Source organism: Colias croceus, chromosome 25, assembly GCF_905220415.1.
Source record: "Colias croceus chromosome 25, ilColCroc2.1".
Taxonomy (NCBI): Eukaryota; Metazoa; Arthropoda; class Insecta; order Lepidoptera; family Pieridae; genus Colias; species Colias croceus.
The window spans coordinates 7,478,770-7,503,010 of NC_059561.1; the positions used below are offsets into that span (position 1 = coordinate 7,478,770).

At 34.6% G+C, this 24,241-nt stretch overlaps 4 protein-coding genes and 2 non-coding genes across 7 annotated transcripts in view; 4 read left to right on the forward strand and 2 right to left on the reverse strand.

Moving 5' to 3' along the window:
- The first annotated feature begins 113 nt into the window (after positions 1-113).
- LOC123703215 (LHFPL tetraspan subfamily member 3 protein) lies at positions 114-21,612 on the forward strand. The gene is made up of 4 exons (XM_045651144.1): positions 114-696; positions 18,446-18,544; positions 18,958-19,107; positions 20,828-21,612. Exons 1-4 carry the CDS (start codon positions 294-296, stop codon positions 21,013-21,015), a joined length of 840 nt encoding a protein of 279 aa, XP_045507100.1. The 5' UTR covers positions 114-293; the 3' UTR covers positions 21,016-21,612.
- On the forward strand, positions 5,326-6,997 carry LOC123703214 (tektin-4-like). Its single transcript, XM_045651143.1, has one exon. The coding sequence runs from the start codon at positions 5,368-5,370 to the stop codon at positions 6,883-6,885; it is 1,518 nt and encodes a 505-aa protein (XP_045507099.1). The 5' UTR covers positions 5,326-5,367; the 3' UTR covers positions 6,886-6,997.
- LOC123703213 (tektin-4-like) lies at positions 11,134-12,775 on the forward strand. The gene has a single exon (XM_045651141.1). The coding sequence runs from the start codon at positions 11,174-11,176 to the stop codon at positions 12,695-12,697; it is 1,524 nt and encodes a 507-aa protein (XP_045507097.1). The 5' UTR covers positions 11,134-11,173; the 3' UTR covers positions 12,698-12,775.
- Positions 21,613-22,073: 461 nt separating the features above from the next.
- Positions 22,074-24,241, reverse strand: part of LOC123703092 (electron transfer flavoprotein beta subunit lysine methyltransferase-like) — a 37,014-nt gene continuing 34,846 nt past the window's right edge. For both annotated transcript variants that reach the window (XM_045650974.1, XM_045650973.1), the window contains exons 3-5: positions 22,839-22,969; positions 22,473-22,660; positions 22,074-22,228 (exon numbers count right to left, since the gene is read on the reverse strand). In XM_045650974.1, the coding sequence (XP_045506930.1) occupies positions 22,082-22,228; positions 22,473-22,660; positions 22,839-22,969 (466 nt within the window). In that variant the 3' untranslated portion in view covers positions 22,074-22,081. The remainder of the gene's footprint in view (positions 22,229-22,472; positions 22,661-22,838; positions 22,970-24,241) is intronic.
- Positions 22,272-22,390, reverse strand: LOC123703330. The gene has a single exon (XR_006752977.1). It is a non-coding gene; the product is annotated as a 5S ribosomal RNA (ribosomal RNA).
- On the forward strand, positions 22,698-22,769 carry Trnaa-ugc. Its single transcript has one exon. It is a non-coding gene; the product is annotated as a tRNA-Ala (tRNA).

Consider the following 24,241-nt stretch of genomic DNA (forward strand, 5'->3'; position numbering starts at 1 on the left):
TAATTAATTTTACCAATAGAACAAATCATCAATCAAAACACCTGTAATTATGATACCCCCCCTCCCTTTCATGCAAACGAAAGGCGCGGGAGGCAGTATCTTGTTTATTGTTATGAGCTCACGACTCACGATTCACGAGTCGGAGTTCCAGTTTATTTCGTTAGTTGAGAGTCGTGTTTCAACGTCCTCGAACCGTCCATTGCAATTTGTACTTAAAATGTGGAACAAATAAATTCTTAACGACAGATTTAAAAAAATGTGCTTATAGTGTTGTGTATACAAAAACTATCGATATGGGTTCAAAAATCGAATACGTCGATTCGTCACATTTATACGCTACAAACTACGTCCGTAATTCGAAAGCTATTGGAGTGCTTTGGGCAATATTCACGATTTGCTACGCGATTATAAGCGTTGTTGCTTTTGTGACACCGGAATGGATTGGCGATCTTGAGACAGAGTATCCTAGAAAGTTTGGCCTGTGGCAGACATGTAGGGCGGACGAGGTCGTTGAAGATTGTAAAGGAAGACTGGACGATTTTATGTCGATAAATGGATTTGTTTTCAAAGTGACCACAGTGCTAGTTGCGGTGGCAGTGGCTTTGGCTCTGTTTACTATTTGTTCGCTGCTGTTGTTTTTCTTTTGTCAATCGACGACCGTGTTCCACATATGCGGCTGGTTACAACTTTTATCAGGTAAATAAATTACAAATTTATAAAGCTTTATTCCTACGTCAAGACAATAACAAATATGTATCGACATTGATAATCGAAGTGCACATCACTAAACTAGAACGCATGACATAATCCATACTAATATTATAAATGCGAAAGTAACTCTGTCTGTCTGTCTGTTACTCAATCACGCCTAAACTACTGAACCAATTTTCATGAAATTTGGTATGGAGATATTTTGATACCCGAGAAAGGACATAGGATAGGTTTTATCCCGGAAATCCCACGGGAACGGGAACTATGCGGGTTTTTCTTTGACTGCGCGGGCGAAGCCGCGGGTGGAAAGCTAGTATTATATGAAGCTTTTATTCAACTATATGAATAAGGAAAAACTAACAAAAATGTACATACCACATTGTGTACTACCTACCTTTAATAATGTTATGCAAATAATCGATATTTTTAAACTTTATAAAAACACAACGGTCGCGGTGTTTCAAATTGAAAGTTGTTGTTGTTCCCATTACCTATATTTTGACCTTAAGTTCAGATCAGAGCAATAATGCATATATATTTATGTCATAATATTCTTTATTATTTAAAATGATTGCAAAATCTCACATTTTAATAATAGCTCCACTTCCGTCTGGGGATTAAGAAACTTTCTTAATCCCCAGACTGTTTCTTGAAATAATTATATAATAAATGAGAGGTCACTAGTTAATAGTTCCTCATTATAAATGAGCAAAAGCTCTTAATTATTAGACATCACTTCGTGTAACCTTTTCATTATTATTAACAACCTTTCTCGAACAATTAGGCACCATTTACCTTTCTCAAACAATTATTTACAAAACCGATAAACTTAACGGTTTCCTATGAGTTTTTTGTTGTTTATAATGGAGCAAAATATAAAGAAATAGTGGTAAAATACCGGTAAGGCAGGTGCAGTAACATCCTGCGTAGACGCAGGTGCTAGGCTTGCAAATTACAACAGATCCTTTGATTTCCGCTGACAGCGGATGTCAAAAACATTACTAGTTGTCTAGGTAGTAGATAGTAATTAACTACTTATAAATATTAGAATTTGTTTGGTTAATTTTCACGTAAAAATAAGATCGAATTTTAGTATTGGATCGGACAATATTTTAAAATAGTAGTTATTAAAGTTTATCACCGTCAAGTTAACCTTATCACCAGTTCAGTTGCCAATATTATGTCAAAATATTTAACGATTCAACTATAGTCCTATGTTTAAAACAATTCGTAGGTATTCATTATCGCGCAGACACCCTAAAACTTTCAACAAATCCAAAAGCCTACTACAATATAGGCACCCTAAGTGCCCTAAGAGCAGTGGTGGCTCAGTGGTGAGACCTCGGACTTCGAATCGATAAGTCCGGGGTTCGAGACCAGGCGAGCGCGCAGGAAATAAATTGATTTTTCAATTTATCTGCGCATGTTGTATCATCACCACTGCTCGAACGGTGAAGGAAAACATCGTGAGGAAACCGACATGTCGAAGAATTAAAAAGTTCGACGACATGTGTCATCCGCCAACACGCACTTGGCCAGCGCGGTGGATTATGGCCTGTACCCTCATAGGAGGCCTGTGTCCCAGCAGTGGGAACGTATATGGGCTGATGATGATGAAGTGCCCTAAAACTTCCAATACCAGATCATGTCATTGGTGCTAACTACGAACAGTAAGATCCGGCACATTGAAGCCTACAAACATGACCTCACCGTACCGTTATCTGACCGGAAAAAACTTACATACGCCACCGCCCACCGTCATTGATACGTTTCATCTTTGAAAGGTATCTTCTTCGAAATTGGGAAGTAAACACGATTTATGATGATATTGGGCATAATTGTGTTTCGAACTTGTACGCGTGTTACCGTGAGATTGACGGAAAAGAAAAACTAATAGGCTAGGTATAATATCGATTTTTGTTGAAGCAGATATTTTAATGAATTAGGAAGTTATAAAGTGACTTATGAACCCGCGACCTCCGGTTCAATCCGCATACCTATTAAGTAGTAAAAACTAAAAATAACAATAAAGTAAAATGAACATTTAAGCTATAATATAGGTAGTAAATATATGTACGGACTTAATTCATTAATAAGAACACGAAATACTAGTTTATCAGCTTGTACATTATCAGCCGAAACCACGAGACGATTTCATCACCATGCAAACAAAAATTTAATTGAATAGAACATTGGCAATATTATGTACATTCATCAATTAATTTTAGAGCAAATCTTTGTATCTCCTATGATGTTTTTAAACTCGTATGTTTAATAAGAAATCATCTTGTTATACAATCCATACTCTAAAATAATTCCTAATTTATTTTCTAACCATCCAATTAAAACGTCAAAATGAAATGAACTTTTAATTTCTACATAACATTTAGCAGGCTAGGGACCATTAATCAAACAGCCGAAAGTTATGCCAAAAATATTTTATTGCCCTGTTTCATGATGCAAAGCTTAAAAGATTGCTGTAATAGACAGTCTGGTATATATTTTAGCAATTCCTTTCTACACTCATGATAACTTCATAACAAGTGTAATATGGTTATGGTACTTAGCAGTTACATAACCCAAATTTGTCTTTACGAAACATCAAATTTGATGATATAATTCGTCTATTCTTCGTGCAAATGAGGAAAGTAAAAGTTAAAATGGTAGTGTACTCTCGATGGTTTTAGATAACAATAAATAGATCGTGATTTGCCGCCATCTCGTGTAAGTAGATGATGATGATGGCATTTTAATAAAAGCTATGCATTTCTATTCTAATAAAATCAAACATAAATAATACTAGTTCTAGGATTTATGCGAAGAAAATTTATTTTTGAAGAAACTATTTAGGCGCGCTGAGAGTAAAATTCAATGTAGCGTCATGGGGTGAGGCGACGATTTTAGTATCTTTGAATCTTGCCAAAGAAGTTTCACTTTTGACACGTGTGCTCAGCACACACATTTTTTTGTTTCTTTTAGTCGTTAAAATAATAAATAGATATAAGAATTCTAAAGAAAGCATTTAACAATAATAGAATAAGCAAATCATTCCATTTATTACACCGCCATTACTGCAATTCATTGATTTAAATGAAACAGATAGAAAAGAAACTATTAATTGAACTATTTCACTGTTAATTAAAGCGTTTACTGTTATCAATTTAATCTAAACCCTTAAAAGGAAAGTGCACTTTCAATTTTACGCGTTTCGTTACAGAGTGACTATTAAAATCATTTTTCAATATTTGCATCTGATATTTAACAGTTAAAAAAAAGTGTGCGTGTACTAGTATACACACGTAAGAAGTGAAACTTCTTTATGACCTTATTTTTCAAAAAATAATTTACTATAAGTATGCAACTTTACAGAAATACGTAGAATCACGCGTGGTAGGGATAAGAAAAAGATGGCGCGTAACGGAAAAATGTCACGCGTAACGAAAAAATGTTACACAAAATTTTTTTCCAACCCCGATAAAGAAGTTTCACTTCAAAAATATAATTCATGTTTCTGTGGGTCGAGATTTGGAAACACGTATTTACTTGCGCCATTTAGTATAAATTAAATACTAAGAAATGACGGTACTTTGTCGGTATTTAGTTTAGTTATGTGAAAACGAAGACGGAGTACTAACGTAACATTTCATCTTTCGCAGAATGTTTATATTTATAACAGCATAAAAATTAGAAGACATTTGCTATTCTTGTTAATTTTAATATTACTTACCTACTTATTAAAAATTATTTTTTCCGGTGACACATGTAAATGTTATTACATATTAGCAATTTCAAGGCATCTAAGTACAAGGCTGTTTAATCATATCTAAACTCAGATCTTACAAACTGACACTATAACATCTAATATATAAAAATCAATGCCACTTTTCGTTGTAATTCCATAACTCGAGAACGGCTGAACCGATTTCGATAATTCTTTTTTTATTATATTCCTTGAAGTACGAGGATGGTTCTTATGTAGAGAAAACGTTAATATGTACCACGGGCGAAGCCGGGGCGGACCGCTAGTAGCTGATATAATAATAAAACAAGCTAAAAACAGGCTTTCTGATATAACTAGCTCTATAATAATAGTAACGTGATCTGTCAGCTCTCAGAATATTCGCAAAATCTGCACTTATGTTCAAGGTGATACTTACAAAATGGTTTAATAGCAAACGAGTTGCAACATACAAGATCACCTACTTCGAAAGTGGCTCCATTCGCTAGGAAACTAGTTAAACGAGTGCGTCTGGCGGAAAAATATCGATAAAACGTGAACGGATTTTTTGAAAAAAGATATTGACTGCACTGTTGAGTCGAGCTAATTGAGTCTACGGCCAATCGTCAAGAGCTTGTATTATGTATTATATATGTACATATAATAAATATTTTATAATATGCAATGTGTATATCGATCAGTGAAACAGATGAATGCATACTATTGTAATTTAAGGCATAATAATAACTGCCCCTTACCAAATACGCTTTTCAAATAGGTATAACGAGGTTGTATTCCTTCAACTAATGTTTTAAAAGTTCTAATATAAAAAAAATAAGTGTCTTAACATTCAATATTACATATTGTCAATCAAATATCCTTTTGATTATTTTTAATGTTTTTGTATTTTTTTATACACATTTGATATTCTATTTAAAATGACTACGTTAACCACGTTTCCTGAAGACGACAGATGTCCCAAAGTGTGTACCGATATAGGAGCATTTAAAAAAGCAGATAAAACGCCGGAGCAAGCGCTAGAAGAGGTAAAAACAGCCGCTGAAGAAAAGGCCAAAGTTGATACCAAAATCGAACCACCAACACAAGCTGCACAACCACAAAACCCACCAGAAGTCATGAGACCACCGCCTTCAGGCGACGAATACCTACCAAACCTTAGACCTGGGCAAGATGGTAAGGTAGACTGGACGCCCCTTGGCGGTATGACAGGGACTAGACCAGGCGTTAATAAATACAGCATAAGTAGATATTCACTTAGCGAATGGCGAAAACATAACGAACACGTACTCGATCCAGAAATACTAACCGAATCTAATATTGTTGAATACAACGCAAAAACTTCAATGATGCAAGCATTTGGAAATATAGATAAACAGCAGAGCGAAAATGCTAAAAGGTTAAAACAGAAGGCAAGAGATATCTTCAGATGGAAAGTGGAAGTCGAGAAGGCTTGTAAAGCGATTACTGATGAAGTGGAACAATTAGAAATTGAACGACAGCGCTTGAAAGGCGCTTCAAGAGTTCTTATGTTACCAGAATCGATATCTAAAGAGTGCTTAGATCTTCGCTCCAATCGGTTCGAACCAGATTTAGTTGCAGATCTTGCTGAACAAGAATTAATCAAAGAAATGAACCTCGTAAGCGAAGTTAGAGCAACGCTTAAAAATACGCTTAATCAAATAGAAGAACAATTGGCTATTAACAAAGCAGCTAAACATCGCATTGAATTTGATTGGTGCGATAAAACCATGGCTTATAATACAGAAACTACAAATTTAGGTCTTAATACCAAATCAAACACAATTTTATTTCGACCTGGATCAACTCGTTTCGGTGATTTTACAGCACCTCTTGAATATTGGGAATTCTTCTGTAGAGAAAATGTACAAAACTGCGAAGCGGCTAGACAAAAGTCAGCTGATTTACGTGGAAGCCTTAACGCTATTTTAGTAAATGGCGGTAGGAAACTAAGAAATCAAGCTGACAAAACTGATATTGCTCTAGCCGAAACCGTAGCTATAACACAAGAACTCTGTACCAAACTTGAAGAAACACTTCGCAATACACTACAGAGAATAGCCGATACAGAATCATTGATCGACAATTTACATGATTCTATACGTAAAATGGATGCGGCAATGAAACTAGCGCAAACTAGACTAGACAATAGAAACAATTGGAGACCTCACGGTGAAAATGTTCGTGATCAACCACATCTGGGTTTGATAGAAGAAGTAAAGAAGATTCACGAGACTGTCACTTCTTTATTGGGTCAGGTAAGAAACGCTGAAAGAGTGAGACAGGATCTCTTGAACAAAAGAATCGAATTGGAAAGGGATATAGCATCGAAAAGAAAAACTTTAAACATTGATAGAGATCGGTGTGGAATGGTGAGGTCACATTACCCATCTGCTTCTGAATTAGCCGGATATTAAAGCTTATAGTTTCCTGGACCATAATGTAATGCAATCTTAAATCATAAATCTTCATATGTATGCAAATTTGCACCATTATTGTCTACTCCTAAATTAAAGTGGTCGTAATGTTTTGAGCGTTTAATTTGTTTGCATAATGTACTTTTACTTGTATACTTCCTATGTCATAAACAACATACATAAAGATTTCCACCTAATGTCAGTTGCGATATAAATTATAATCCAATGAAAACTGCATAAGCCACAATCAGTAGTACATTTTAATGGTCACTAAGTAAAATCCAATCACGGACCTCTGCTTTGTATTTCAAAGTACTTCTTTCACAACGGAAGATGCAAATGAACTTACGGTGGCATAATTGCGATGTTCTTTGATGAAATAATTATGTAAAAGATTTGTAATACAATCGAGATTAGCGTTGTTTAAATTTTTAATAGGTAGTTGTCGTTACGCGTGAGCTGCTACAAGCAAGTTTACGTTTCCTCTCGTTTTAGTTACCGGTTTTATAACATGATCTCTATTAAATAAGGGAATTAAGATATTATTATTATTATAGGAATAGGTAATTTAGTCACAGTAATAAACTTACCATTTATTACAATACGGTTATCGCATGAAAGATTTCTAAAATGCCGAAATCCAAAAATTGTGCAAAAATCAATTAAAAGTGGAATAAAAAATACATTAGAATACATAACGATGAGGCAGTATTATTCAACTTTTTTATGAAATCGGAGCAGCATTTATAATTCTTATTTCTTTAAATTAGAAATAAATTTCTAAATTCAATATTTTCTGAAAGGTTTAATAATTCTTAATTTTTTATAATAGTAACTAAGTATGTAATTTTAAAAATAACCATGCTTATTTTCAAATTCAATGTATTTAAGACTCCAAACTTTCCAATCCGCCTTATCTATACCTCATTAGAATAGATAATCTCAAAGCACTCCCACATGCACATTTACACCCAACACCATGCAGAATTCACATAATTATTCATAGCAGTATCTAACCGTTAGTCCTTGGGACTTTAATATATAAAACAATAGGTACGTCATTAGACATGGTCCCACGGAGATGGGAACGTGGAACAAAGAACGACCTCCATGATTGACTAACATGGAACGGGAGCTAATTACTAGAAATAAGTAAATAACACTTGAGAGTGAAGCTATGCGATCCAAATAGGAACGTCAATGACCTTTATCTGTCAACTAGCTTCCGCCCACGACTTTGTACGTGCATCCCCGTTTTTTCCCGCATGAATTTCGGGAAATCCTTTCTTAGGGGACGCCTACGTTGTGACATCTACCTGCATGCCAAATTTCAGCCCGATACGTCCAGTGGTTTTGGCTGTGCGTTGATAGATCACTATATCAGTCACCTTTGAGTTTTATATATATAAGTAAATAACACTTGAGAGTGAAGCTATGCGATCCAAATAGGAACGTCAATGACCTTTATCTGTCAACTAGCTTCCGCCCACGACTTTGTACGTGCATCCCCGTTTTTTCCCGCATGAATTTCGGGAAATCCTTTCTTAGGGGACGCCTACGTTGTGACATCTACCTGCATGCCAAATTTCAGCCCGATACGTCCAGTGGTTTTGGCTGTGCGTTGATAGATCACTATATCAGTCACCTTTGAGTTTTATATATATAAGTAAATAACACTTGAGAGTGAAGCTATGCGATCCAAATAGGAACGTCAATGACCTTTATCTGTCAACTAGCTTCCGCCCACGACTTTGTACGTGCATCCCCGTTTTTTCCCGCATGAATTTCGGGAAATCCTTTCTTAGGGGACGCCTACGTTGTGACATCTACCTGCATGCCAAATTTCAGCCCGATACGTCCAGTGGTTTTGGCTGTGCGTTGATAGATCTCTATATCAGTCACCTTTGAGTTTTATATATATGTATAGATAACGTGGCTGAAGCAAGGCTGAAATCGTTTTTGCGTTTTGTTAGCTGTTAATGTTATTAAAATAAGAGTCTGAACTCTGAACTCTTACATCAAATTGAAATCAAATCAAATAAAAAAAAAAAAATATTTGCTCGTACCTATATAATTAGAAAGGTGTTAGGTACAATATTAGTAAATGGCGTGCATTTTTTTATTGTACCTATTGAAAAACATAATATATTATGTTACTGCTTAATTTTTATTTACATTTGAACTTATCACATCACACAATAGCACTGAGTTAATCCTATTCTTAGTTAGTTCGCACAGTACGTACTTAATTCTTTAGCTTTTTATAGTAGCCAGTAGTTATTCTGGCTTTCAGTCTATAATAAAACAAATAAAAGAGTCTAATCTGCGAAGAATCTGCGTAACACAAAACAACGCAAGCATTTAGCAACTACGGCATTGTTTACAAAACAATCTGGGTTGTGAATGAAGGAACTATGCTTTTTGTGTTAGCGCTAGATCCGATTAGGACTTGCTAGTTTAATTTTTCGATACATTGATATTTGATTCGAAGCATACAAGAAAATATGTATATACAGCACACGCAGTAAGTAAATAGTTAAAACACACTTATATCTGTATGTTTCTTTATCGATTTACTCGATCTTGATTTAGTTCTTTGTACACTTATCAAGGATCGCTGAGAACACTATAAGTTCATCTTAGTAAAGTGTGTATTTCTATATTTTTAACTAACTCGGTTTATTTCTATTTTATAATAATAATAATTTAATAATTTATTCATTTATTCAAGTTGAACAAGACTCAATTTGTTAGTAACAATTAATAACTTAAAAATTATGTTAGTAAGAATACTATTTATTATACAATTTATTACAATTAATTACAATTTATTATGACTGCTAGAAATGCACTCCACCGCTACAAAGCTATCAAGGAAGCAGACAGTTTGCAGCAGTGGTTTATATACCAGCAGTCGAGCCGACTCGCTATACAGCGCATGATTACATTGGGGCTGTCCCGCACACGGCGCACCAGGGATGTGCATCTCTTTCGCATTGTAGCGTAAAAACAATCTATACGAGCTTCTGCAAACATCCCTGATGCTTATAATTAACGTCAGCTCGTGTTACCAATGATTTTGTGTTCAAAGCAGATATTCGTATACTAATTTTAATATGAATATAACTTGAAACGGCAATTTCGTTCACGGTAGATATAGCTTCAATTTGCAGCGCTGTTATGTGGCCTTTGATATGAGCTAAGATATGAGCACATACAATTGTTTTTGTTGTTGATGATCTGTAACGAAATTTCGAGCTATTTCGTGTTTGTTTCGTAGGTATGGGCGATACGAGAATTTGATTGAAGTAGGAAAAAGTAATATTAAGTCTTAGTATAATGTTATCTATACCCGGCGCGGCCTAAGATGATCCCTATGACACTGACAGTTATTCTCAAGAGACAAACTTGTAATGGCGTCACCATTAAATTAGAAACGTATTGGAGGCGTCTAAAAATGGCATTTATTAATTTTTACGTAGCTTTATCCTATTACAATGATATTCCGTTGGAATTATAACAATTCTTATCATTTACGAGAAATTATATCAATCTGACTTTACGTTTACGTCCTTCAAAACTTACATCGTTGGCATTTATCGACTAGTGCGGAAAGTATCGATAAACAAATTTCGATAATGGAAACGAGTTCACATTTTTTCCATGCTTAAGCTATAGTTCATTCACTATTGAATAGAACAGAAGATCGCAGCATACTTAATTAATAATTACCGTTCGCGTTAATTTACTTACCTATGATAATATAAGTTTTTTAGAAAAATTAAATGGGGGATTCCATTTTTATGATAAAATAATATACACTGTGTTAAACGGGTTAAAAATTACGAGAAAATGATAAGGTGTATTTTTATGTTTTGGAAAACTTTCGTTTTACTTACCGCTTCGTTTACATAATAGACGTTAAAAATTCATTTTATAATATTTGTAAAAATATGTTTACCGAGGTGGCTGAATGCAAACCACGCCTTTGCCTATAAAATAGTAAAGTATCGACACGATCCATCATACGAGCAATCACTAAGACGAACTGTCATAGGGATCATCTTAGGCCGCGCCGGGATAATGTTATGAATATTTTCAACAGAATCGTGATATACCGTACCTATGAATTATTAAAAAGGTTTTACCTGATAAAAAACTGACAATAAATTAATGGTATTTTGTAAGAAATATAAAATAGTCAGATGACGTTTACATCGACATCTGTTATTTGTAAGTTATTTTTATGATTATTTTTTAATTTGTTGTTTTGTAAATTTTTGTTACAATGGCCACTAACACGGGTCAATTTACGTGTCCTTTTATCTGTCCAACAACTGAAAAGACACTAGATAAGACTGTTTATAAAGAAGCTGGCCAATCAAGAGACGGGGAGCATGGCAGCACGGGGCCGTATGTACCCGGATGTATCCAGCCTCCAGAGCCAAAGGTATACGCACCTGGAGCTCCTCCTCGCTATCTACCTCAGCCCACAGATAGCACGAGTGGTGATATACTGACAATGGGTCCCATAGGTCCCTGGGCAGCCGGTCACTTAGATTGGACTCCGCAAGCAGGCACAACAGGCGTCCGACCTGTTGTTGATAAGTATTCCATCACCAGATACTCTACAGGTGAATGGCGAAAGAATAATCAATACACACTTACACCCAGAGCAACGGACAAAGCTACAGCTTTAGAAACCCAAACCAAAAAGGATATCGAAAATGCCTTTACGAATTTGGACAACAAATTAGATGATTCGAATAAAAAACTTAAGAAACGCGTTAAAGATCTCGCTTATTGGAAGAAAGAAGTTGAAAAAGCATTAGCTGCATTGACTGAGGAAATTGATACATTAGACAACGATAGAGCGAAGTTAAAAGGCGCGTGCCGTATACTAATGATGCCGGAAGCTATATCTAGAGAATGTTTGGAATTGCGAACTGGTAGATACGAACCGGATCTGGTGAGAGACGAGGCTGAACAGGAGTTGATAAAAGAAGTAGCTATCGTGGGTGAAATACGAAGGGTCTTCATGAATACACTAGCAAAAGTTGAAGAACAAATGGTAATTAATAAAGCAGCGAAGTCTTGGATCGAATACGATTGGGGCGATAAAATGTCCAGTTTGAGTGTTGATAGAAAGAACGTCACATTAACACCTGATTCGAATTTATTGTTGTGGCATCCGGGAGTAGCAAGGTGGCCGGAGAATGCAACTTCTCTTGAATATTGGGAGCATTATTGCGCTGAGAGTATTCGCAACTGTGAAGAAATTAGGAAGAAATCTGAAGATCTCCGTGGTGACCTCATGACTGCAATCATTAATGGCAGTAGAGACATGAAACTCCAGGCTGATAGAACAAACGCAGCTTTAGCCGAAACTGTCGCAGCCACAGAGGAGCTCTGCGAAAAATTGCAAGAAAATCTCAAGGACAACTTGAAGAAAATCGCCGACATTGAAAACCTGATAGATTACCTCAAAGAATCGCTTAGAAAAGTGGATGAACGTAACAAGTGTGTGATGACACGACTGCACAATCGGAATTACGAAAGATTGGATGTAGAGAACTGTAGAGACGAGGCGCAGTACGCGTTGATGGCGGAAGCTAAGTTTATTAGAGAGACGTCGGAGTCTCTGCAGGATAAGTTGCGGCAGGCTGAAGCGGTGAGATCAGAGCTGATGAAGTATAGAGGAGAGTTGGAAAAGGACATTGCCTGTAAGAGGAAGAGTCTTAACATCGATCAGGACAGGTGCGCCCGCGTCCGAGCGCATATGCCTACACCTGAGGAATTCGCTGGTGGCTAAGATTTCAGACGCTGACTCATTGCGTTTTTAACCTCGTGGCATTTAAAATAAATAAAAGGTTAACACTAAGGTTGACGACTTTCCTCATTCGTATTAATAAAATTGCAGTGTGTAAAGCGTATAATTTAATATCGTACCTATTTGCATCTACTTCTTATCTGTGACATAAACTTAGAAAGTGGTTTAAAATGTCCTTTTCCGGTCGCTTTCTAGTAATACATATCAATTAGAAGTGTCATGCATTTTTGAACGAATGCAATGAATAGGCAAATAAGTTTCCAAGTTATGTAAGGTAAATTCTAAGAAGAATAATAATTTATGGCGTAAATGAAGTGTAGAAAGTATTAATGTATTTCGAAAGTATTTCCATAATTATATCCAAAATTATATTGCATTTGAGAAAAAGTCTTGCAACTATATAATAGTAGAGCCATTTTAATAGGCAACATTTGACAGTTCAACAAAATTCAACAACGTAACCTAGTAACGACGACATAGAATAACATGATATTTCGTTTTGTTAGAACTGCACATTTGCTTAACTTTTTTAAATTACGATTACATATTTATAATAATAATGACCAATACAAGTAATTTTAAGATTTCATTTTACTGATAAACCATTATAAACATAATAAACAATTTCTGAATTGAAGAACTGACGTCGCTACAATTTTGTGTCAATAAACCTTTCTTCTTTTTAAATACCAGAGATGTTACTCTAAAAATCGAAATCTGACATCTAGAATCGAATGCATTGATTACTTGTGAATAAAAATCATCATAAATAAATAAATTCGATTGACAAATGTTTCAAATCCGTATCGATTAATTCACTTTAATCGATGTTTTTATACAAGTTACATCTCTTCGAAGATAAAATTGATAGACGTCAAATGTTGCCTATTAAATTGGCTCGACTTTAATGCTTGCTATTTCTGTAGATGGAGACAAAACGCACATTGAATTTAATAAATCATTCATTATATTATAAACTAGCTGCGCTCCGCGGTTTCACAGTGGACACCAGTGGTTTCGCTCCTGTTGGTCTTAGCGTGATGATATATATATAGGTAGCCTTCCTCGATGAATGGGCTGTCTAACATCGAAAGAATTTTTCAAATCGGACCAGTAGTTCCTGAGATTAGCGCGTTCAAACAAACAAACTATTCAGCTTTATAATAATAGCACAGACTAATAATACGTAATATACTACGTATATAATAGTATAGATTAATACAATTCAGGTGAAACCCCAATCATTCAAATAATTCGTATTAAAGATGTATTATAAACAAACAGGTATAAAACCATATAAACGCACTCTTGCAGATATTACATACGATTATAGTATATTTATAGCATGCATCACGTGGGCGAAATCCATTAATTATATTATCCTATTTGGACACAATCTTTATCATAATCACGTATTAGACTCATCATTTATGTATTTCGACATTGAAAATAAGCTTAAATCCTATTACCAAGATTTTCCTGTTTTTTTTTAAAAGAATTGTATCCGTCGTTATTATAAATCTTGGAAGTAAAATCACTATTATGGTTAACGTTGTTGAATTGAATGAAAACACAAATACAAATTCGTCTCAAATTTTACTATTATAAATTTGCATAACATGTTGTGTAATATTTATATTTACAATTACAAATAATAATATTGTAGATTAGAAGGAAATAGTTCTAGGTTAATTCCTATAGTATGAAACATCACGAATCGATCGTTAAAATCTAGTGTATAACGAATTGGACAATTACAAAACTGTATCTAGATCAGTATTGCTTAATATCAGATTGTTTTGCCGACTCTACACATAGCTTGGTAAAATAATTACGACACGTGGGCTTATCCAACCATGACTTCGTTCCTGGAATGAAAAACAAAGAAGGTATAGGGAATTAGAACGCTGCATGGCATTGAACATAGAGCATATTTATATAAAATAGGGCAAATTGTTAAAAATTGTAATACATAGTTCAATGACGGAAAATGCGGTCTGTTCAAATTAATTCAGATTATTTCGTGCTGTACCTAATTAGAATATTGAAAAAATTTAAAGACGATTTGTAACATCTATGTATATAGTTCTGTTTACATTTAATTTTTCTAAACATTCTGATCATAAATGTGGCACAAGTCACGACCCCAGGATTTTGACATAGGCTAACTTCGAAATACATTTATAAAGACATAACCAAAATCAGATTAAGATCTTCAAGCAAATGTGTCTCGATTCCACTTTTACGTGACACCACAAATCGGGACACTACGATATGTCACGTTATGATAAATATGATCGTGATACTCGTCGGTCACGTAAATGTTAAACATAATATTAATTGGTATCACTTGCGTGGAATTTATTATCGTTTAACAGGCGATGTAGCTATATAAGGTGGATGTACATACGTGTGTGAATGTCTAATTGCTGACTTCGCACGGATTTGCGTGTGTAATGGATATTTGCTGTTTTAGTCCATAGAAGGGAAAAGGTACTTACAGCTAAGGTACTTTGTAAGATTTTTCTGAATGCCTCCGAAATTTAATGAAACTTAGAAAAAAGACCAGTTAATAGGTTACGTAGTTTCTTGCTTGCTCTTATAATATCACTATAGTATTCCATTTAGATTCGAAATGTCTTAAATAACAGCTGAAAGCCATAACCGAACATTTTATCCTTATATTCTTTCTTCTGTGTTTAATGTTTATATCTCCATAGAATTATAATTTTAATTAATATTATTCTAACTGTAATTATTGCTTGCTTCATTTATCAGTTCGTCGTTTTCTATTTCCTCAAAGCAAACGCGTAATTTCACGGATTTAGTCAAGTTCCAACGAATTATATCCGGCGGTATTGCGTAAGGCGGGAAACTATAAACTATAATCCACTTCTCATACAATTTGTCGCGAACTGATTGTTTACGCTGTACTTTCTCACTTGTATTTATTATTTACTTACTGTGTTTTTGGTTTCACTGGTTTAATCTCGTAGTTGGTAAGGCGTGAAAAATGTTCCTATAGATGCTGTGCCTATATACTTAGATACTTCTTTCTTACCTACTAATTTTATATGCAAAACTTTGTGAGGATATTTCATGTAAAAACTACTGGACGGATTTGGATTACTTTAATCATAATTCATAAGACAACTCGACTTATGAGCTCGCAAACACTTTTCGAATTAAAAAAGACAAAATTATTTGTGTTGTTAAGAAATAAGCAAAGAAAAATTTGGACCTATAACTACATTTAATCGATTACATTCAAAATTATGCTTTGTACCTACAGCATTCTAAAACGGCTAAAAAGAGCTGCAACCAGAGGCTGTTATATCTTTTATTTCTTATCAACAATAACATTATCTAATACAATGAGAAGCCGTTATTTGAAGCTTAAAAAAATGTGAGAAAATAACACGCATTGTGTATTGTGATGTAAAAAGTTTATCTCAGGGATGCTGTTAACAGTGATTGATGGCTGATAGATAGGCTATAATGTCTCCCCCCAACGGTCCAGGCCTTGTCGCGGCGGAGGGGCTCAGTAGCTCAGAGTTATGGCCCTCTGAGTGAAGCGAAATTGGACCAGCGAGGGGCTGAACGGCTGGTTTAGAGTCGGGGAGATTCGACCGGCCCGACGGCCAGGGCTAGGTGTGGCCCAGCGGCCGCTGTGTGCGGCGTGGGATGGCGACCAGAGGTCGTGGCTTGGTGGACCCCGTGTCCACTAGGCAAAGGTGGCGCTGAACGGCAGTTGGGGTTGGAAAGCCTCGACTGACCCGACGGCAGAGGTCCTGTTTTGGACCAGAGAGGAGCCGGCTTTTATGCGGCGGTGGATGGCGGCCAGAGGTCGCGGCGCGGCTGACTCGCTAGTTTAGCAAGCCACGCCGTGCAGCGGAGGGCGGGATCCCGACGCGTCATTGTGATGACGCGCGGAGACTCCTGCAGAGAGGTGTGGGGCGGCGGCCGCTGTAAAACGGCCGTCTGCCAACTCGTAATCCGGTCCGTGGGGCCAGACCGAGGGCCGCCACCTCTGGTGAGGTGGGGGCTGCGAGGTAATCTCTATAAAAGTGCGCCGGAGGGTCCCTCGACGTGTATTTCACACATCGGAGGACCTTCCGACGTGCACCGTCCGGCCGGACGGTGATGGGGTCGGGGGTTCGGGGGAACGCGGATGATGGAGCGGGGAAAAATCCATTGTCTGCGCGTTGGTGGCGTAAGCCTTCGTTCCAGCAGCCGCCAGCGAGGGGGGATCTAGTGGTGGGCCTGGAAACGGGCATCTGCTGGGCGGGACACGCGGTAGAGTCGTAACCGTTCCCGCAGTTCCGTCCAAAGCAGCGCGATGGAACAGAGTGGGGTTTTAGTCGGTAGAAATCCGACATAACCACGGCTCCATCCCCGGGAGCCGGGGGTATCTAAGAAGATTTCCCCACTAAAAAAAAGTAGGCTATAATGTCTAATTTCCGTACAAATTAGTGTTTTGTTAAGGGGAAAGTTTATACAAGCTTAATGCGGAATCTAGGTATTATAGTGTAAGCGAAAGGATGTTCTTTGGTTGATTAGAAAGTGTCAGAATATGCGTGTAAAATTTTTGAACGTGATAATAATTTTTGTCGGTCTTAAAAGCTGTTTAACCGGAATTCTGAAAAAAGGTACCTAAATGCCCGTTATTATGAAACAAAAAAAATAATGCCAAAAACTTTTAATCTGTTTTATAATAGCACTAGCTTACCGCCCACGGCTTCGCCCGCTTTCTCTAAAACGATTTGAAATTTTTAACTATCCTATCTCTCAAGTTGGATCGAACTGCACATGGTGTGCGAATTTTATTATAATCGGTTAAGTGGTTTAGGAGTCCATTGAGGACAAACATTGTGACACGAGATTTATATATATTCACAAGATAAAATGTACATATCTATGTATTAACTATAATATAGTACAAGCCCGTTACACTTTAAACTGAAAGTTGGCTTGAAACAAATTAAGACTTCAACTACATTTAGGGTCCACGTTTCCTAAATTAACATTAATACTCTAATTGCTAACATAAACATGAAAATAATCTGTCTGTATGTATTGAGGCGGAACAAGAAAGTTCACTTTCGACTTGCTCTGGTGATAATTGCATGACCTATTTGCATTCGTGCGTAAATTATGTTGTCCTGTTATGGTTTTTAAGTATTTTCTCCTTTCATAAGAAATGCTACAAAATAATATACTAAATATTATAATATTGTTATAGGTCATTTTGCCTATATATTCTTCCACACTTAACCAGTGATTGAATTCAAGTCCATGACTCTTGCTTTACTTTCGTCACTATAATAAATACTATATAATATTACCTGTCAATAAATAGTGTTATTAAATGTAAATTTTGCATACTTACAAAAATTACATTGCATTGTGTTATATAAACGTATAATATGTATAAGACTTCAATGTCGCCACAGACCGCGTATATCCGTGACTGTGTATTCTCAAGTTTCGCAACAGAAACTTGTATTTTATTTTATTACAATGTAATATAAATATGTTTTACTATCTCAAATAACTAATTTTAAACATTATTCGACCAACATGTGCGTATTAGTTAGGTAGGTACACCTTATGCCTTTATCAAAACAGACTTTTCTAATCTCGGATCCACCCCGGGCAAGCTTCTTATTAAACATAGTTATATAATGTAGATATAATAGATTTTTACTAAAAGATAAAACCTTTTTTCAGCACTATGTATGGTGGGTGGTGTAGCTGTGTATCCCGCGGGATGGAACGAGTCTATAGTCCAGGAGACCTGCGGGCCCACTGCGGACCAGTATAATATAGGTATGTATATAAACAATAATTAAATAAAACACATATACCTATACCTGTAAATATACTTTATTTGACACCAAGGATACAGTTTACAATAATGAAAGAAAACACAGTTACATTCGTTTCTGCTATTTTTTGTGCTAAATGCTTTTAAATTGCATTTTTCTTCGTTATATTATTCGAAGTTTCTTGAACTTGATTCTGGAAATGTAAAATTCATACAAGAAAACGATAAATAATTATGTATTCACTTAAATTGATCTTATTGAAAGTTTTTTTTTATTGTCCGCCTGGTCTCTAGAAACAGCTACAAGCAATTTATGAAAAATAAAATTAAGTACCCTACCTAGGTACCTAATTAGGTACCTAACTTATAATAAAAATTGCAAAATAATAAACTATAATAAATGATAATCCAACAGGTCGCTGCCACATCCGCTGGGCCTACCTCCTGGCCATCATAGGATGTCTAGATGGCATCGTGTTAGCAGCATTAGCTTTCATCCTCGCCACCAAGCATGTTCGACTGCAGCCGGACACTAGCTACCCCTCGCCCGCGTCGCTGTATAAAGGTGAGTTTAAAAAAAGAATAAAAAATATTTTTTGGCGGTAAACGACGTTTTTTTTAGGATCTGTCAAATTTTTTAAATAAACGCGAGAATTCGAGGTTAACTTTTTAGTTTCTAGATTTGCTGTGTAGGAGAGTATAAAAATTATTGGTATAGATATTAAATTATGTAGTGTGTACATAAATTTTTTTGCAAAATATTAAAGTTGCATAATAATAAAAAAATAAAATCCAAATATTTTCATGATTCAGCTACTGATATATATATAAAGCATACATCTAAAATATTATGTGACATTTTTTCTAAGTACCTACCTATAACACCGGTAAAGCTGGCCCAGTAATTGGATTTTAAATTATGTACCTACTTCATACAGCTCTATTCCACATGTTTTATTATTTCCGGTTTATACAAAATATACTATTTTAATGTAGTTACTATTTATATAACATCATATTTTATAATCTACACAGTACACACTATTTTTTGGCAAAAAATAAACGAATTCCATAAACTGATTCTAAGATATACTTACAAGAAAAAACTAAAAAATAAAAATCTAGTTCAAAGTTATAACACAGGGCACTAAATACATAAATGCATTATATTATAATAATAATTAATTTTGTTTTCAAAGCCATAGCGTGTGTATTCTCTATGGGAAGTAGACTGGAACTGTTTTGTAACAACTAACATTATAACATAATAATGAAATTAGCATTTGTATCAGCATTAGACTGCTATAGAATATTAATCATTCATTGCGTTTAATTATGCGTTTAATTATATTAAAGTATGCTAAATGTATGATTGATAAACTACTTGGTATGTTATATTACATTACAACCTAATTCTTTAACAATGAGGTAAATAGGAATATAGGTAATATAATTAGGTATTTTTTGTCTTTTAATTAAAAGGACTAAAGATTATACCCTTGACTTTTTATAGGTACTTACATGGTACTTATTTATTTAGAATTTATTTAGAATAATTATGAATTAACATCAAAATTCAATGATTTATAGGTACTTAAGTTATGTAATTATTCATTCAATTTTTTTATATCTAACCATATAAACGTTTATTATAATGTAGTTACATATTATTATTTTTGTGATAGTGAGTAAAAGTTTAACAAAACTAAAAACGCAATAAGCTAGGTACAGGGTACTACAATATAAGTAGGTATGAACTTTAAATTTTACAAACACTAACTCTAACAGGTAAATTAAAATCTGTAGGCCTGCTGTAGGCTTACAGGAATGTCAATTGTAAGCTAAAACAAAATTCTCACAGTTTTCTTAGTCTCAATGCATACATTTGAAGGCATATCGCTTACATCCTGTTCAAGTAATAACAATAATTACCATGTGTTTACCTGACCCAAGGGAAAGATAGGTTTTAATTCGAATTTTTGCCCGTAGATGGCTCCTACTTTACTTTCAAAACGCTTTTATTTTTCAACTTCGTATAAATTATTAGTCATAATATAAATATAACACGCTTTTATCTCAAAGCGAGTTGCATAAAATGTATTTGCATAATATCAAGGCAACATCTAACCTTTTAAATGTTAAATGTAATGAATGGGCAGTTTAACCTGCTTATTTTGTGCAAATTTGACAAATTGAGGAACAGACCTAGTTACCATATATGAATTGTTAATGTCATACGAGAAAACTTGAAAAATTGTGTTAATAATTTAATTTTTGTGTTTCAGGTGAAGTGAACAACGCATACGTGACTGATGCGACATCTGTTGCCGGATCGAGGAAATCACTAGCGCTCCAACCAGTTCTAATAATGCATCCCCACGCACCGCTAGATGTCGACACATATTCACATTATTCGGGAAGAACTGCGCGCTCCAAACACGGAATTTACGCTAATTCTATGCATAATTATTAAGATTTATTTAATGAGTTTATTATGATTTAATTGTGATGTAATACCGTTTGTGAATAAATTATCTGTAGGTCATTTATAAAAGTGTATACGTGCCGAAAACATCCCATAGATGGCGTTAATTTCAAAATTACATAAGAAGAAATCTTACATTATTTATTAAAACGAAAAGCAGTCTTAAATTTTTGATTTAAAATTGCAAGACTGAAACGATTTGTGAATCATCTTTACTCCACATTCCACTTGTATTCTTAGATTAATAATTATAAAACAGCAGAGTACCTTAGAATTTATTTTTATAACTGATAGCATGGACCCAATAAATATATATTCGTCCATGCTCATAGTAATTATTAATGTGAAACCTTTTAAGTTTTAATGTACATATTTTGAATGTTAAATAGTACGAAAACTGCCTTTAGAATTAGTTTCATTTGTAAAAACAATATTAAATAAGTACAAAATTATTGTTTCGTTTTAAGGAGATTTTAGTATGGAATGTATTAATAAATTATAGTTATTTTTGTACAACGACCAAGATTGTGCCTTTAACATTATCTTAAGTAAATGTAATGAAAAATAAAATTTAAATTTATCATATTGTTGATTTTTATTTCTGCTCTTTCTTCCTACCTATCTATAAAACCTATAACCTATAATAGAAGTGATAACTGCGTTAAAAACAACCGACTTCAAACTTGCACTTGCAAAAATGCCCATAAAATAAAAACTACTGGGCCTATCCGAATAAAATTTTTATGGGACCAATTCGACACCATCCCGCATCGAAATCACGAATCACGTAAATCGGTTCAGAAACCTCGGAGTAATCGGTGTACATACATAAAAAAAACATACCGGCCGAATTGATAAACTCCTCCTTTTTTTGAAGTCGGTTAAAAAGTGAAAATGAGGTATAATTATGTGTTTAACCTAATTTATATTAATGTAGTTACTGAAGATACGATTTGTATAATATTGCAAATAGAATACTTTCTGGTTAAAGGAAAACGTTATTTATATAAAGATAGGCGGTAGCATACACAATAAAACACAATATATTATTATGCTATGAATTTAATTTCCAAACAGTTGTTTCCGTGAAACCGTTGTTTTCCATGCAACTCTGTTCTTGTAATTTATATCGCGCTAACAAAGACATCTGACTGCGTCTGCTTTGTGTGAGGCCGTGTCGACCTGGATCTCCAATAAGTACCTAAATAAAAAAAAAGATTGTTGATAAAATAAAAATAGCAAAAAGTCAACATCACGCGGTGTTCCCAGGCGGTCACCCATCCAAGTACTGACCGAGCCCGACGTTGTTTAACTTCGGTGATCGGACGAGAACCGGTGTATTCAACGTGGTATGGACGTTGGCGACGGGTGATATGAAATTTTAGAACTAATTCATCCACGAGACTTATAAATTCGATTTTATTCCAATCGCTGTAGGTACTTACAGTTTTTCCATTACTCGCCAGTTCACTTAGCCAGTCGAATAAAATTCTAGCAAAATCTTCATCATAGAACATATCGCCAATCAAGATGGCGTCAAATTCCTCACATTTCGCGCCAATAAAGTTATTTGCATTTGTTTCTACTTTTACATCATTGTTTTCAGCATTTATTCTTGTTGCTTCTAATGCATCTGAAAATGTTGGACAATTTTAATTAACTTGTAGCAAGGGGATGTAGCTCAGTGGTAGAGCGTTCGCTTTGCATGTGAAAGGCCCCGGGTTCGATCCCCGGCATCTCCAACTTTTGCATTTTTTTTTTCATTTACATATTTTTCTGCTATTTTATTTTTATAATGCATGCATACGTACATATATCAATATCGTTAGCAACGATTCGTTTTGCTTTCATTTTTGACGCAGCTACGGCACCAGCCCCGCAACCGCATCCTACATCCAAGATATTACGATTTCTGACAATTTTTTCGTTATCTAGTATGTATCTGAAATAAATAAATTATTATAAAGTTACTATAATATTATTATAGTATAGTATTCCGTTTTTTTTTTTTTTATTTCTACAACAATAACATGAAAGACTCCGAATCCGTCGCATCTAAAAATTATATTATTTAAGTACAGCGCCATCTACAATTTTTGTAGAATATTTCTATAACAGACAATCTTGTATTTTTTGTCAACATAGCAATTTAGGCAATTTACTTCTTTTGCGCTATACTAATTATGAGTAACCAAAAGATGGCGCTGAAATAAAAAAATATTTTCAGGTACTTAAAATACCATGGAAAATACTAAGAACTTATTAAAAATTACTAGTCCATAATTATAATCTTTTCCTATCGTTGAGATATTATCTAATATTATATTACTATTTTATCTTTTTCCTTAAAACACAATACATTGATAATTTTCTTTGATAAGTTATAATTAGATTATGAAAAAATTATAATATTATACATACTTAGATATTAAATAATCAAGGTTCCTTTTTTTTAAGTAAGAAGACAATATTCATATTATGATGAAACGGGAAAACCCGCACGCATTTTCGAATGTATTGCAAAATTGTAAACAATGCCCGCACGCGACCGACATACTATCTGACCATCTGACGATCGACGCGTGCCTCGCTATGGCCGCCGTTCAACTTTCAAGGGCGATAATAACCGATTATTGAGAATTATTCATTCCTTCACGAATACCGTTACAATTACATGATGTAGGGTGAAAGGTGAAGGTTCTTTCACTTTGTAAAATGCATATTAAGTATGTGCATGTGAATGTTAAAAATTAATTGATATATAGGATAGAAGATTGTTTCCGGGAGATGATTAACATTTGTTGACCTTGTTTTGACATACTTTTATTGGAGTATAATATTTTGTAGCTGGATTGGATTGGGAAAGATTTTAAAAATTGCCAAATTACCTATACATTGTCTATTTGTACAATATAAATAAAACGTAGGTAATTTATTTTTTTCTTAGATATCACAATTATTAAATGGAATTACCTAACATGTTTTGTACGTTGCGAGAAAAACATTGAATTAAAATTGGAAAAACAACAAACAAATCATTTGTTTGGTAATTTTAAGTAAGTTTGTCTCCAATGTGAATTTTATGATATTAGTTAAAACCATGTATGTATTTTCTACGGAAAAACCGGGCGTATCAATATGTGACATGTTACAATTTAACTAATAGTTTACTACGATTTACGATAGTGTTTTGTTACAATTTATTATTCCAAAG

What these genes read in the sequence shown, in the direction of transcription:
- LOC123703215 (XM_045651144.1), top strand. Translation starts at nt 294, where the DNA reads ATGGGTTCAAAAATCGAATACGTCGATTCGTCACATTTATACGCTACA. An exon ending in CTGGTTACAACTTTTATCAG is followed by an intron (nt 697 to 18,445) that starts GTAAATAAATTA and finishes ACCTTTTTTCAG; the next exon opens with CACTATGTATGGTGGGTGGT. An exon ending in GCCCGCGTCGCTGTATAAAG is followed by an intron (nt 19,108 to 20,827) that starts GTGAGTTTAAAA and finishes TTTGTGTTTCAG; the next exon opens with GTGAAGTGAACAACGCATAC.
- LOC123703214 (XM_045651143.1), top strand. Translation starts at nt 5,368, where the DNA reads ATGACTACGTTAACCACGTTTCCTGAAGACGACAGATGTCCCAAAGTG.
- LOC123703213 (XM_045651141.1), top strand. Translation starts at nt 11,174, where the DNA reads ATGGCCACTAACACGGGTCAATTTACGTGTCCTTTTATCTGTCCAACA.